A 12,706-nucleotide genomic window follows, 5' to 3' on the forward strand; every position below is an offset into this window, starting at 1 on the left:
AGGTTAGAATAAGCTTACTTTTGCCTAATCGTTCAAATTCTTGGATTTCTGGAATTTCTTTGGTTTTTGCCGTTTCCTCACATTGATGGAACTCTTCAATGAGATAGTGGTAAAATTCTTGTGAACTCATATTTGTAATATCTTACAAACTTTTTACGAACGGACTTCACCAGTAATGATATTGTCATCTTGATTTACGGAACTATCAATTGCTTATAGATAGTTTTGTATTTGGTTTATCAGCTGCAAAATTGTTAGAGTTACAAAATTGTCTGAAAAAGTTATTGATGTTCATTATACGAAAGAAAAAGTCTATCAATTGCTTCCATGGGTGGAGTATCTTGACCTGGATATGCCAACTTATTAATATATGTGGATCCGACAAACATTTTTTGGTTTTTCTTCTTTTGTGATCGATGTTTTGGAGTAAATTTCGGTATTTTTTTTTTTTTGACATCAAAATCTCCATATCTTATTAAGCCGGTTCAAATAGGATAGCTTGATGAGCTAACCAATCTAGAATCTGCGGACTTACATGGGAAAAGAAAAAACCTCGTGTTCGAGCCGCTTTCGCAATGCAATCGACACGGACATTGTTTGTTCTAGGAATAAAACCAATAGAGAACATAGTAAACCTTCTACGCAAAGATTGAAAGGAATCAAGCTCCGAAGCAAACGCCGGCCAATCTTTTGATTCATCTGTAATGCTCACAATCTCTTGACAATCTGTCTCAAAGTGGACCATAGCATATCCCATGGAGAGAACTCTGTCCATAGCCCAACATAAAGCCTCTAATTCCGCATGCAGAGGCGATAGTAGACATGGCACTGCTTTTAGGCCCCAGATAGGCTCAGGGCCAGACAACCGAAATCCTATACCTGTCGCATTGTCCTCCATTCTCCATGATCCATCTACTTGACAAACCAAGCGACCCGTAAGTAAAGCTGTAGAGCTAGTCATTTCTTTCGCGGTGTCATAACCTCCTCATTTCCAGCTTCCTCCACTAATTGAGCTATCTTCCATGCTTTTGATTCTGAGAGAGCAATGCTTAGGGTGTCAGTCGGGAGGATCTCTCGGTTATTAAAGACCTTATCATTTCGTGCTTTCCATATGTACCAGACTATCCAAGGAAAGCTATGTAACTGCTCCTCCTCTGTTCCCAGATCTTTAGCACGCCAGAAGAGGAAATCGAAGTTAGAGAAAAAAGCGTGACACGGGAAAGCACCCGGACTTGTAGGTATCCCCGAGAGGGCCCAAACCTGTGCAGCTGGAGGACATTCAAAAGGTATGTGGTATATTGATTCCACGTCTGCACCACATCTTACACACGAACGATCTGTTCCATAATGCCTGTCTGCAAGCCAACTATTTGTAGAGACACACCCGGATATCGCTTGCCATATGAAATGTTTAATCTTCATGGAGGTACGCAGTTTCCACGCATGACTTTTAAGACTTGTGATGCTTGGCTCTGATACATCGAGAACATCTAGGTTCTGTTGTGTGGCTATCAAGTATCCCGATTTAACTGTATATTGACCCGATTTGTTATGTACCCAGACATGGTCATCCTCTTGAAAAGTCCTGCTCGGTTTGAGTCCCAAGATTAGGGGCACATCTGCTGGATCAACAAGACCCGAGATCATCTCTGTTTTCCACCCCTTTGTCTCAAAATCAATAAAATGATCAACATATAAATGAGGATTGCGGGTTACGCCAATATCATTTGCGGGACAAGCAGGTATTTCTGGGATCCAATTGTTACTCCAAACCTTAGTGTTAAAACCGGACTTGATGTTTTTCCTAAGTCCCCCATGAAGAAGGTTCTTTGCTGCCATCAAACTTTTCCACCCGAAAGACGGGGAATTCACCGTTTTAACGTCCAAAGGGTTTGAGTATCTATAATAACGCCCTTTCAAGACCTTACTCAATAGAGAATCCAGGTAACGTAGTAAGCGCCATACTTGTTTACCAACAGAGCAATGTTAAAAGATTTGAGGTCTCTAAATCCCAATCCTCCCCTTGATTGAGGGGTACAGATCTTTTCCCAAGCAATCCAATGGAGACTCCTTGATTGAGTAGCTCCACGTAGCTTGTTCAAAATGTCCTGTGGTAGAAGAAAACATGACATAACATATGTTGGAAGAGCTTGGGCTACCGATTTGATGAGGACTTCACGACCTCCCTTTGAGAGGAGTCTTGCCGACCATGCGTTTACTCTGTTATTTAGACGTTCCTGCACGAAGGAGAAAACTTGTTGCTTAGAGCCACAGAGCTTCTCCGGCAAACCAAGATACATACCCATGCCACCTTCCTTGTAGATACCAATCGCATTCTTTATGTCTGTTTTTATATGGGTTGGAACTTTGTTTCCAAACAAAATTGCCGATTTCTCCATGTTGAGGCGTTGTCCAGAGGCTGGTCCATAGATATTAATTATTTTTAACAACTCCGCACACTGTAGGATCTCAGCTTTACAGAAAAATAAGCTGTCATCAGCAAATAGCAAATGTGATATTGGAGGGCTCCCCTGTGCGATTTTCAGGCCCGTGATGAGGCCCTCGTCCTCGGCACCTCGCAACTGGGAAATTAAGGCTTCCGTACATATAATAAATAAGAACGGAGATAACGGATCTCCCTGTCTCAACCCTCTGGATGGGATTATATTTCCTTTGGCATCGCCATTTATAAGGACACGATACGAGACAGTGGAAATGCACCCCATAATCCACTCAAGCCACTTCTCATTAAAACCCAGTTTTCTCATCAAAGCTTCTAAAAAGGACCACTCTACTCTATCATAAGCTTTGCTCATATCTGTTTTTATCGCCACAAATTTAGACTTGCAGATTGGATTAGTCCTCAGAGCATGGAAATTTTCTTGCGCGAGCAGAATATTGTCCGTAATTAGACGTCTAGCCACAAAGGCTCATTGGGTCTCAAATTTTGGTTATTTAGAATGATAGAAATCGGATGATGTATATTTATAATAAAAAACAGTTGGCTTTTGCATTATGATTTTAGGTTACATAAGAATAAATCTATACATAATCTTTGAGATATATAGCATATTTAGTTTCTGTTTTAGGAATATGCTCCCATAAATTCGAATATCTCAATTTAATGTTCTATTTAATGTATATATATTCGATTTAGAATCACCTTATTCCATAATTTGTTTAAATTGATGGATTATCTCATTCCATATTTTGTAGTTATATACCAAAAGTAGTTGCCAAAATATCAGAAATATAAGATTACAATATTTCCAAATATATTCCTATAATTTGAAATTTGAAAATTACATTAATGGTAAGTATGAATTATAGGAAGATTTATTTTATTATGATTCCCAAATGATGTAATTAATTAATTCTTTTCTTTTTCCAGGTAAATCTGTCATTAAACGTCCATGTCATTATTCCAGATCCGAACTCTTATTCTAGATCCGAGCGCAGTTTCTCTGGGTCGCTAAAAGATCTGCGCGTCTTTGCCTTTTACAATGACAAACATGTCCTTGTTGGTTTTTTTATTGTTCTCTAATATTTTTTTTGAAGGGGCAATATATAAAATTCCATTTGATTTTTTTTTCTTTTCTAAATATGCTCCCCATATAATAGTATAGATTTGACGGAGATAAAAAAAGCAACTGCATCAAATATAATTAGAAAAATAATAAGAGAAAATAATGGAAAAATGAAAAAAATACAAAGTTGACCCACATATTATAACACGCAAACTCTTTTGACCGAGTAAACGGTAGCTAGAAACCCACAAACTGAGCTCAAAGACAATCGTCTTCGATTCGATCTAGGGTTTGATATGCTTTGGTTCAGTGCTGTTGAGAGGCGGAAGATTGGTCTTTCGTGTGCTCTGGTTACGTTTGGATCTCGGAGATGGATCGGAAATCTGTCTTCGATTTGGTCTGGGTTCACTCGGGACTTACGGGATCTCTTTCTCTATGGTGGGGATCGAGTTGGATCGAATCTTATCGGGCTGATTGAGGATTCGATACGGTACGGGTGGATTGAGGATTTGTATCGGGTTGGTTTTATTGAGGTTGATTCGATTCGGGTTGATTGCGAGTGCGATAGGATTTGCTTCCGGATTGCATGGCGATTGATTTTGCTTGTTATACATTGTCGAGATTTTCATATCATGTTGATTGAGGCTCCACCTGAATATACTATCGGGAGGATTCATTGGTATGTTAATTATGGTATGAGATCAATTCTCTTTCCTTGGTTTGTCAGATGGGTATCTCGTTACGATCTTGTATTGGTGATTCTGGAATGTTTTGTGATGTTCTCTGAGATATCAATTTCGGACAGATTTTGTCTATCCCTTGACAATGGGTGTTTTGTTCAAGTGGTATTTATCCGCGAGCTCAGTTTGATAGGGTGGTTTTATAACTGCTGGATCATTCTTTCTTCAGTGGGCGATTTGTCTGATTTTCTGAGAGAATTGTGTCTTGCGGTGTCGTGTTTTTCAGACCTCAAGGAGTTTTGGTTGTGTCGTTGGTGGTCTATCATGTCTCAGTTAGCACTCAACAAAGGCAAAGCTCCGTTGGTCCGTACGGAGACAGTGAGGATCGCTAATTCGGTTTTGGCTCAGAGAATACAACAATTCTCACTGACTCTTATTGGGCGTTTGATGAATCCAAGTGTTCAGCAAATGGAGTCTTTGGTGGCTAATCTACCGAAGATTTGGAAGCTGGAGGACAAGGTGGTAGGAGCAGACTTGGGTCAGGGCTTATTTCAGTTTAATTTTGAGGCTGAAGAGGAACTGCAGGCGGTGCTGATGAACGGTCCATACCATTTTGATGGGTGGATGCTCGCGTTGGTGAAATGGGAGCCTATCATATCATCTACTTATCCCTCCGCAATCAACTTTTGGGTTAAGGTAACGGGTATTCCCATGCATCTTTGGGAAGAAGCGACTTTGAGAGCAATAGGTAAGAAGGTGGGTATTCTCAGGGAGATTGATGAGGAGACTGGAAGTTTCTGTGTGACTGTTAATGGCTTTAATCCTCTCCTTTTCAAGATGGTTGTTCCCTTTGAGTTTGGAGATGAGGTTATTGTCTCCCTTGAGTATGAGAAGCTGACAGGTTTTTGTGAGCATTGTTCTCGTCTAACTCATGATGTGCGTGAGTGCCCAGAATTGAAGAAGGGAGCGGGGGAGCAGGTCGCGGAACAGCAAGTGGATAAACGGTTTGTTCTGAAACATCATCTTCAGGGTAAGCAAGGGGGATTCAAAAGTGAAGGTGGTTGGGAGAAACCAAGGAAGCATGTTAAGAGGGCTTTGGATTTCCAGGGTCACGAGGGTATGCACGGAGATGGGGGTGCTTATGGTTCCCGATATCAAGAAAGGTTCCAAGGTTCAACGTGGGGACAGAAAAAACAGTTTACAGCTGTGGAGTCTAGTGGCTCTGGTGGACAGAGAGGTTCGCAGATGCTAAGTGGTGAGTTAGAGGGACAGGTTCCTTCCTTCAATCTGAATCGAAAGGGTATGGGACCTGTGTGGCCAAAACCGTTGTATAAGGTCAAACAGGGGAGCGCGGTGAAACAGAATGCTGTTGCAAAGAGATCCCAAGAGGAAGAGGATGCGGTTGGGAGAGGTTCCACTTCTCAGGCTGTTACGGTTGCTCCGGAAGAGACTCTCACCGGATTGGTCAAGGAGGGAGAGGAGACTGGCTTTATGGAGGAGAATGATGACTTGTTGGAGGAGGGAGAATATCCCGAAGGTGATGATGCGGTTATACCTGATACTGAGTTGGGTAAGGAGGACGACACTCTCACCGAGCAGGGTACGGATTCACAGTCGGATATGACTGGTGATTCACAAGGTAAACCTCCTGTTTTAGTCTTGCCGGATTCGGTTTTGGGTCTTGTTAATAACGCTTTGGCTGATGTTAAGCTAGTGGATCCGGTAATACATAGGGTGAGACTTAATAGGCCTAATGTTAGAAAGGGTGTTAGTGGTTCAGGAATAGTTGCTAAAAATGTTGTTAGGACTTTGGCTTCTCCGGGGAAACGGTTATTGGCTAAGGCGTTATCTAAACCTGCAGGTGCAGGAAAAAAACAGAAGAGTCAGGGGAGGCAAGATATTCCCTTGAGAGGTAAACCAGCGGATGGTAGTCGTCAAGTCAAGAAAGGGACGGTGGCTCTCCCGAAACCACCGGCGCACACGTGAAGATCCTGAGTTGGAACTGTCAGGGCATTGGGGTTGATCTGACAGAGAAGTATTTGGGTGATTTATGGAAGCAACATCGACCAGACATTTTATTTTTATCAGAAACTAAGAAATGTTTTTCTTATTTGCAAAAGTTTCAGAATAAGTTTGGTTTTAATAATTTGTATACTGTTGAACCCTGCGGGACAAGTGGTGGTTTAGCATTATTTTACAAAGATGAAATAAAACTCTCAGTTCTTTATGATTGTGATCGCATTATAGATGTACAAGCTTTCTTTGGCCAACAATTAGTTTATATGTCTTTTATTTATGGGGATCCGGTCCCCCAAAATCGAGTAAAAGTATGGGATAAATTATCGGATATCGGGTCTTTCCGTGTTGATCCGTGGTTTATGATTGGTGATTTCAATGAATTGAGTGGTAATCATGAGAAAAGGGGAGGTGCTTTGCGTCCAGCCTCTTCTTTTGTGCCTTTTAATTCCATGATCCGACATTGTGGGATGTTAGAGTTTCCTTGTTATGGTGAGCATTTATCATGGAGGGGTAATCGGTGCAATAACCAGGTTGTTCGGTGCCGGTTAGATCGTGCTTTGGGTAATGAGGACTGGCAAGGTTTTTTCCCGAATTCCAAGGTAGACTATTTGGATATGATTGGTTCTGATCATTGTCCAATTTTGGCAACTTGTCTGAAGACACATATAAAACGGAATCGGCAATTCCGTTTTGACAAATGCTGGTTGGGGAAGGATGGATTATCCGGGGCAGTTGAGTCAGGTTGGAATCGTACTATAAATTTCCGGCCTACGGGCTTTGTGGATAAAATAAAGAATTGCAGGAATTCGATTTCTTGGTGGAGAAAGAATAATATTTTTTCTGGCCCAAGACTCATTTCGTCCTTAAAGGCGGCGTTACAGGAGGCGAAAATGGATGATTCAATTTCTCAGGAGGAAATTCGAGGTATAGAGAGGAAATTAAAAGAAGCATATCGGGATGAGGAGTTATATTGGCAACAAAAGAGTAGGAAGTTCTGGTTAAGGGTTGGGGATAAGAATACAAAATTTTTCCAAGCTTCTACTAAACAGCGTCGGGTAAGAAATAGGATCATTGGTCTTTTTGATACAGATAATGTATGGAATGAATCGGCTTCAGGTATGGAGAATATTGCTACAAAATATTTTGAGGACCTTTTTAGGAATTCAGATGCTCAAGGTGTGTCAGAGATGTTACAGGAGGTTACCCCTTTAATATCGGATACTATGAATAGAGATCTAATTCGGGATATTTCTGAAGCCGAAGTTCGGAAAGCTCTGTTTGCTATGCACCCGGAGAAGACACCAGGACCTGATGGTATGACGGCCTTGTTTTTTCAACGATTCTGGTCTTCCTTAAAAGGGGATTTAGTGGCTCTAGTCAGAGAGTTTTTCCGTTCAGGACGTTTTGACCCGTGTTTAAATGAGACGAATATTTGTCTTATTCCTAAAGTTGATCGTCCGCAGCGGATGGCGGAGTTTAGGCCGATAAGTCTTTGTAATGTGAGCTATAAAATTATTTCTAAGATCCTGTGTTTTCGGCTTAAGCGGTTTCTCCCATCTTTGGTTTCCGAAACTCAGTCGGCTTTTGTTTCGGGTCGTTTAATAACGGATAATATATTGGTTGCGCAGGAGATGTTTCATGGGTTAAATACTAATAATAGGTGCAAGTCGGAATTTCTGGCTTTCAAAACGGATATGAGTAAGGCTTATGACCGTGTAGAATGGGCTTTTTTAGAGGCAGTCATGGTTAAGTTAGGGTTTGATCGGAATTGGATCTCTTGGATCATGTGGTGTGTATCTTCGGTGTCGTATCAAGTTCTTCTTAATGGTCAACCCCGGGGTTTTATTAAACCACAGCGGGGTCTTCGTCAGGGGGACCCGTTGTCACCGTACTTGTTTATACTCTGTACAGAGGTTCTGATAGCGAATATCAAAAAGGCAGAACGGGAGAAAAAGGTAACGGGTATCACAATCGCCCGGGATAGTCCTACCATTTCGCATTTGTTGTTTGCTGATGACAGTCTTTTCTTCTGTAAAGCAGAGGCGACAGAATGTCAGACGGTCATGGAAATTATCAGGAATTACGGCAAAGCCTCAGGACAAGAGGTTAATTTAGAGAAATCATCTATAATGTTTGGCAAGAAGGTTCCTACTGAGATAAGGGATCAGTTGAAGTCAGTTATTGGTATTACCAAAGAGGGAGGTATGGGATCTTATTTGGGCATTCCTGAAAGCCTCCAGGGTTCAAAAAATAAGGTTTTTGGATATGTCAAGGATCGATTGGATGATCGTGTCAATGGTTGGAATGCAAAGCTTTTATCAAAAGGTGGTAAGGAGATTATGATTAAATCGGTGGCTTTGGCACTTCCCACGCATGTGATGTCCTGCTACAAATTGCCGCAAGAGTTGACATCTAAATTAACGAGTGCTATTTCCACTTTTTGGTGGAAATCCAACGATAAGGCTCATGGTTTACATTGGGTGGCTTGGGATAAACTATGTAAGGATAAGTGTGATGGGGGTCTAGGTTTCAGAGCCTTGGAACAATTTAATGATGCTATGTTAGCAAAACAGTATTGGCGTTTAATTCAACACCCGACGTCATTAATGGCGAGGGTTTTGAAAGGCCGATATTTTAGCAATAAACACCCGCTTATGGCCAAAAAACCTTCTAATCCCTCCTTTGCCTGGAGGAGTATTTTTTCAACGAAAGATTTAGTGGAATATGGAGCGCGATGGGCGGTAGGTTCGGGTAGTTCTATTTCGGTTTGGAGAGATCCATGGATTCCGGATATTAGACCACGTCCTGCCAATGGTCGGGGACGACTCTGGTTACCGAGCTTGATGGTGAACCACTTAATTAATCCTGTCACGAAGGATTGGCACTTGCCTACTCTAGAAGAGTTTCTGGATCCGGGGGATATACCGATTATTCGGCGTATGTCGGTCAGTAAGGTCCAGCAACGGGATCGGTTAGTATGGCATTTTACCAAGTCAGGGAAGTATACGGTTAAATCAGGTTATAGATTAGCCAGAGAACTGATGACGGAAGTCGAATACGGACCAACATGTATGGCCCTCAGGGCCCAGGTGTGGAAGCTGGATGTTCCCCCAAAGGTCCAACATTTTTTCTGGCAGATTGCGTCGGGCACCCTCCCAGTGCTCGAACGACTTGCGTATAGGGGTATCCGGTGTGATACACTCTGCAAACGGTGTGGGGCTGCACCAGAAACTATCAATCATGCTCTCTTTGAGTGCCCTCGCTCGCTCGATGTTTGGGAGTTGTCCCTAGTTTCGTTAGTCCCCGATGGCTTTCCATTTGCTTCAATTTATGCAAATTTAGACTTTATTTTTTGGCGGGCAGCCTCTCAGTCGGGGGATTCGGATGTAGCTAATCGTCTTCCTTGGATACTTTGGACATTATGGAAAGATAGGAATAAAAAAGTTTTTCAGGGGTTACAGGCCGAGCCGACGGAAATTCTACACCAGGCGAATAATGATAAATTACTATGGGAAGAAGCAAAATCCTATTCGGATAGGTATTTGCATACTACGCCTCTGGTGGAGGATAGGGGAGCGTTTCCTCGATGTCAGATTGATGGTTCTTGGAAAGGGTCAGATGCTATGCAGGGTCTAGGATGGTGGTGTTGTAGTGATGATGATGCGACTCTCCTTTTGGGAGCACGGAGTCAGAGATGCGGTCCTACATCCTTACATGCAGAGCTACAAGCCTTGATTTGGGCTATGGAGTCACTCTTGGCGGCTGGAGTTGGATGTCAAAGCTTTGAGACAGACTGTGCAGAATTGGTGGCGATGGTGCAGACGCCTGACGATTGGCCATCTTTTTCGAACCTGTTAGAGGAGTTTCTTGTGCTCAGACCATGCTTTTCCTCGTTCTCCCTGATCAGGATCTCTAGAGAGCTCAATGTAAGGGCAGATTGTCTAGCCCGTTCTTCAAGATTGCTTTCCTCTGAAATTTCCTTTGTAAACTCTTTTCCTCCGGTTTGGGCAACCAATCTTGGAGTTATTTTTTAATTTGATTAATGTTTGGTTAAAAAAAAAAAAAAAAGACAATCGTCTTCAACTTATGTCTCCTCTATGTACATATAATAAATGCTCGAATTAATCATACCTTCACAATTAAGATGGCGGTGTCTTTTGTTTCTTCCATCATTTTCTTTCTTCTTTTCATCAAACTCTCACTTTTTGTAGATGGAAACGTTTTTGCTGCCCGAATGGAACATCGCAAACTCGGTGAGTCTTCTACCTAGCTATATATAGATTACTTTTTTTTGTTTTTTTTTAACTTAATTGTTATCCTCTATATAATAAAACAGAAGTACACAACATTTTTTTAGACTATATAATAGATATATTTATGATTTTTTTTGTTATAAACTTATGATATATGTGTATCATAATATACGGGTTAGTCTAATTTTTGGTAAGTAAGGATAGTATGGATTTAGTTAATTATAGTAACATATAAATCAATTATAGGTAACATTTAAAAGATAAGGAAATCTCTCAACCTAATTAAAACAAAAATATGTGATTCTTCTTTCACATTTATTTTATTTTATATTTTAATTTTTTTAATTTTTTTATCTAATATATTTAGTTAATAAAATTTATGATTTTTTCTGCATATGATGTAATTTAAATTTTTTAAACAGACATATATTGCTCAACTGATGAATAAAAAAAATATACAAAATGCCCTACATCACCTAAGAAAACTAGGCAAAGATTCAAAGTCATATTAATAAAAAAGAAACCAAAATGATTCTGAATACGAATGAGCAGAAACCTTGCTTTATCAGACATTGAAATTAAAAAATTTATGCATTTTATTATGGTTATTTATTTTAAAGAATTTCAACTTTTAATAACTTTAAAAATTCAAATGTATAACTTTTTAAAAAATTTAAAGATTATTAATATTTCAATTATTAAAACATTTATCTTTTTATAAAATGTTTAAGATATGAAAAATACTTAAACTTTATAAGAAGTTCAAATATTATAATTATTTCAATGTCTAAAATAATAAAATTTATTCAAACATTTTAAATTTTAATAATATATATGAATTAAAATATCACATGACATATTATATGGCAGGACATGTTTGAGTTGATATAAATAGAAAATTAAAATGTCTTAATTCGGTGCTACACGGATAAAATATCATCTCATTATTTTGTGAACTTTTTAAAAAACTTTAATGATTATTAATATTTCAATTATTAAAACATTTAATTTTTATAACTGTTTAAGATATTAATAATATTTAAACTTTATAAGAAGTTCAAATATTATAAGTAGTTCAATTTCTATAAAAAAAGAAACTTTATTAAAACATTTTAAATTTTAAAAATATATTTAGATTATTATGAAGTTTTTTCTGTGGTGTACAACGAATTAAAATATCACACGACGGGTTATATGGCTAGAAATGTTTGAGTAGATATTAATAGAAACTTAAAATGTCATTAATTCGGTGCTACATGGATAAAATATCATCTCATTATTTTGTTAACAATATGAATATTAGATTAATAGATGTATCTAATTAAATCGATTAATTAATACTGTAACAAAATAATTAATATGTGGTATAGTGTAGGTTAAGTCATATAATTAACAATCAAAATACAATATATAATTTTAAAAACTAAACAAATCAAATAAAATTAACAAATAGAAAATAATATTTTTATCAAATAACTTAAATTGCAGTGAACCGCAGGTCAAAATTTAAATGTACTAGAATAGATCTTACAAAATAGATATTATTTTCATAAGTTATATTCAACATATGATTTCATGGCATAGTGTTTAAAAAAATTAAAATAAATAAAACAATCATATATATAACACTTTAAATAAAAATTACAAAATAAATAAAATAAATGTTAATCCATGTTCTAGCACGGGTCCAATTCTAGTTTTATATTATAAGTTACTTCAGTATATATTATATAGCTTAGAGGCAAATTATCATTGAAAGTACTAAAGGCTTGACAATATATATGCCATGTGTAATGTGAAGGTGGAGCGAAAAAAACAATGGCGATGAGGAGGAACTTGGATGAAAATGGGCACCAAGGCTCGAAAATTGCAGCTCACGGGAGCACGTCTCGACATTCTGGACAGAAAACAACTAATAACACGCCGTCCGAAATCCGTCCTAATAGAGCGACGCCCCAGAGGAAAAAGTATATGAGTATGACTGACAAAGCCCTACAACTAGGAGCAGTCTGCAAGGAATATACATATAACCGATGTAAGCGTTCATCCTCAGCTCCATAACCTCTTCCGCCTCCAAGCTCTTCCAAAGGCACACATGGACTTGGTCAAATGTGTCAATATATATAGACATACGCATAAGCACGTTTTTTTCACGTTGTGGCTTGGTTTGCAGTTTTTCTTGTTCTTCATATGGATATATATATCCTTATATCTATACATGTATGTT

The 12,706-nt window shown here is 38.8% G+C and overlaps 3 protein-coding genes across 3 annotated transcripts; all 3 read left to right on the forward strand.

Moving 5' to 3' along the window:
• Positions 3,809 to 6,434, forward strand: LOC104741107. The gene is made up of 2 exons (XM_010461887.2): positions 3,809 to 5,846; positions 6,069 to 6,434. Exons 1-2 carry the CDS (start codon positions 3,824 to 3,826, stop codon positions 6,191 to 6,193), a joined length of 2,148 nt encoding a protein of 715 aa, XP_010460189.1. The 5' UTR covers positions 3,809 to 3,823; the 3' UTR covers positions 6,194 to 6,434.
• On the forward strand, positions 6,490 to 10,199 carry LOC104743494. The gene is made up of 2 exons (XM_010464566.1): positions 6,490 to 10,079; positions 10,163 to 10,199. The coding sequence occupies exons 1-2, from the start codon at positions 6,490 to 6,492 to the stop codon at positions 10,197 to 10,199; spliced, it is 3,627 nt and encodes a 1,208-aa protein (XP_010462868.1).
• LOC104741108 lies at positions 10,370 to 12,701 on the forward strand. Its single transcript, XM_010461888.1, has 2 exons — positions 10,370 to 10,479; positions 12,281 to 12,701. Exons 1-2 carry the CDS (start codon positions 10,371 to 10,373, stop codon positions 12,538 to 12,540), a joined length of 369 nt encoding a protein of 122 aa, XP_010460190.1. The 5' UTR covers position 10,370; the 3' UTR covers positions 12,541 to 12,701.

The sequence above is a fragment of the Camelina sativa genome, chromosome 14 (genome assembly GCF_000633955.1).
Source record: "Camelina sativa cultivar DH55 chromosome 14, Cs, whole genome shotgun sequence".
Lineage (NCBI taxonomy): Eukaryota > Viridiplantae > Streptophyta > Magnoliopsida > Brassicales > Brassicaceae > Camelina > Camelina sativa.

Excerpts from the sequence above, each read along its gene's own strand:
- LOC104741108 (XM_010461888.1), top strand. The coding sequence starts at position 10,371 with ATGGCGGTGTCTTTTGTTTCTTCCATCATTTTCTTTCTTCTTTTCATC. Across the intron at positions 10,480-12,280 it reads AATGGAACATCGCAAACTCG|GTGGAGCGAAAAAAACAATG; the intron begins GTGAGTCTTCTA and ends TGTAATGTGAAG.
- LOC104743494 (XM_010464566.1), top strand. The coding sequence starts at position 6,490 with ATGTCTTTTATTTATGGGGATCCGGTCCCCCAAAATCGAGTAAAAGTA. Across the intron at positions 10,080-10,162 it reads TGGCCATCTTTTTCGAACCT|ATTGTCTAGCCCGTTCTTCA; the intron begins GTTAGAGGAGTT and ends ATGTAAGGGCAG.
- LOC104741107 (XM_010461887.2), top strand. The coding sequence starts at position 3,824 with ATGCTTTGGTTCAGTGCTGTTGAGAGGCGGAAGATTGGTCTTTCGTGT. Across the intron at positions 5,847-6,068 it reads TATGACTGGTGATTCACAAG|GTGCAGGAAAAAAACAGAAG; the intron begins GTAAACCTCCTG and ends CTAAACCTGCAG.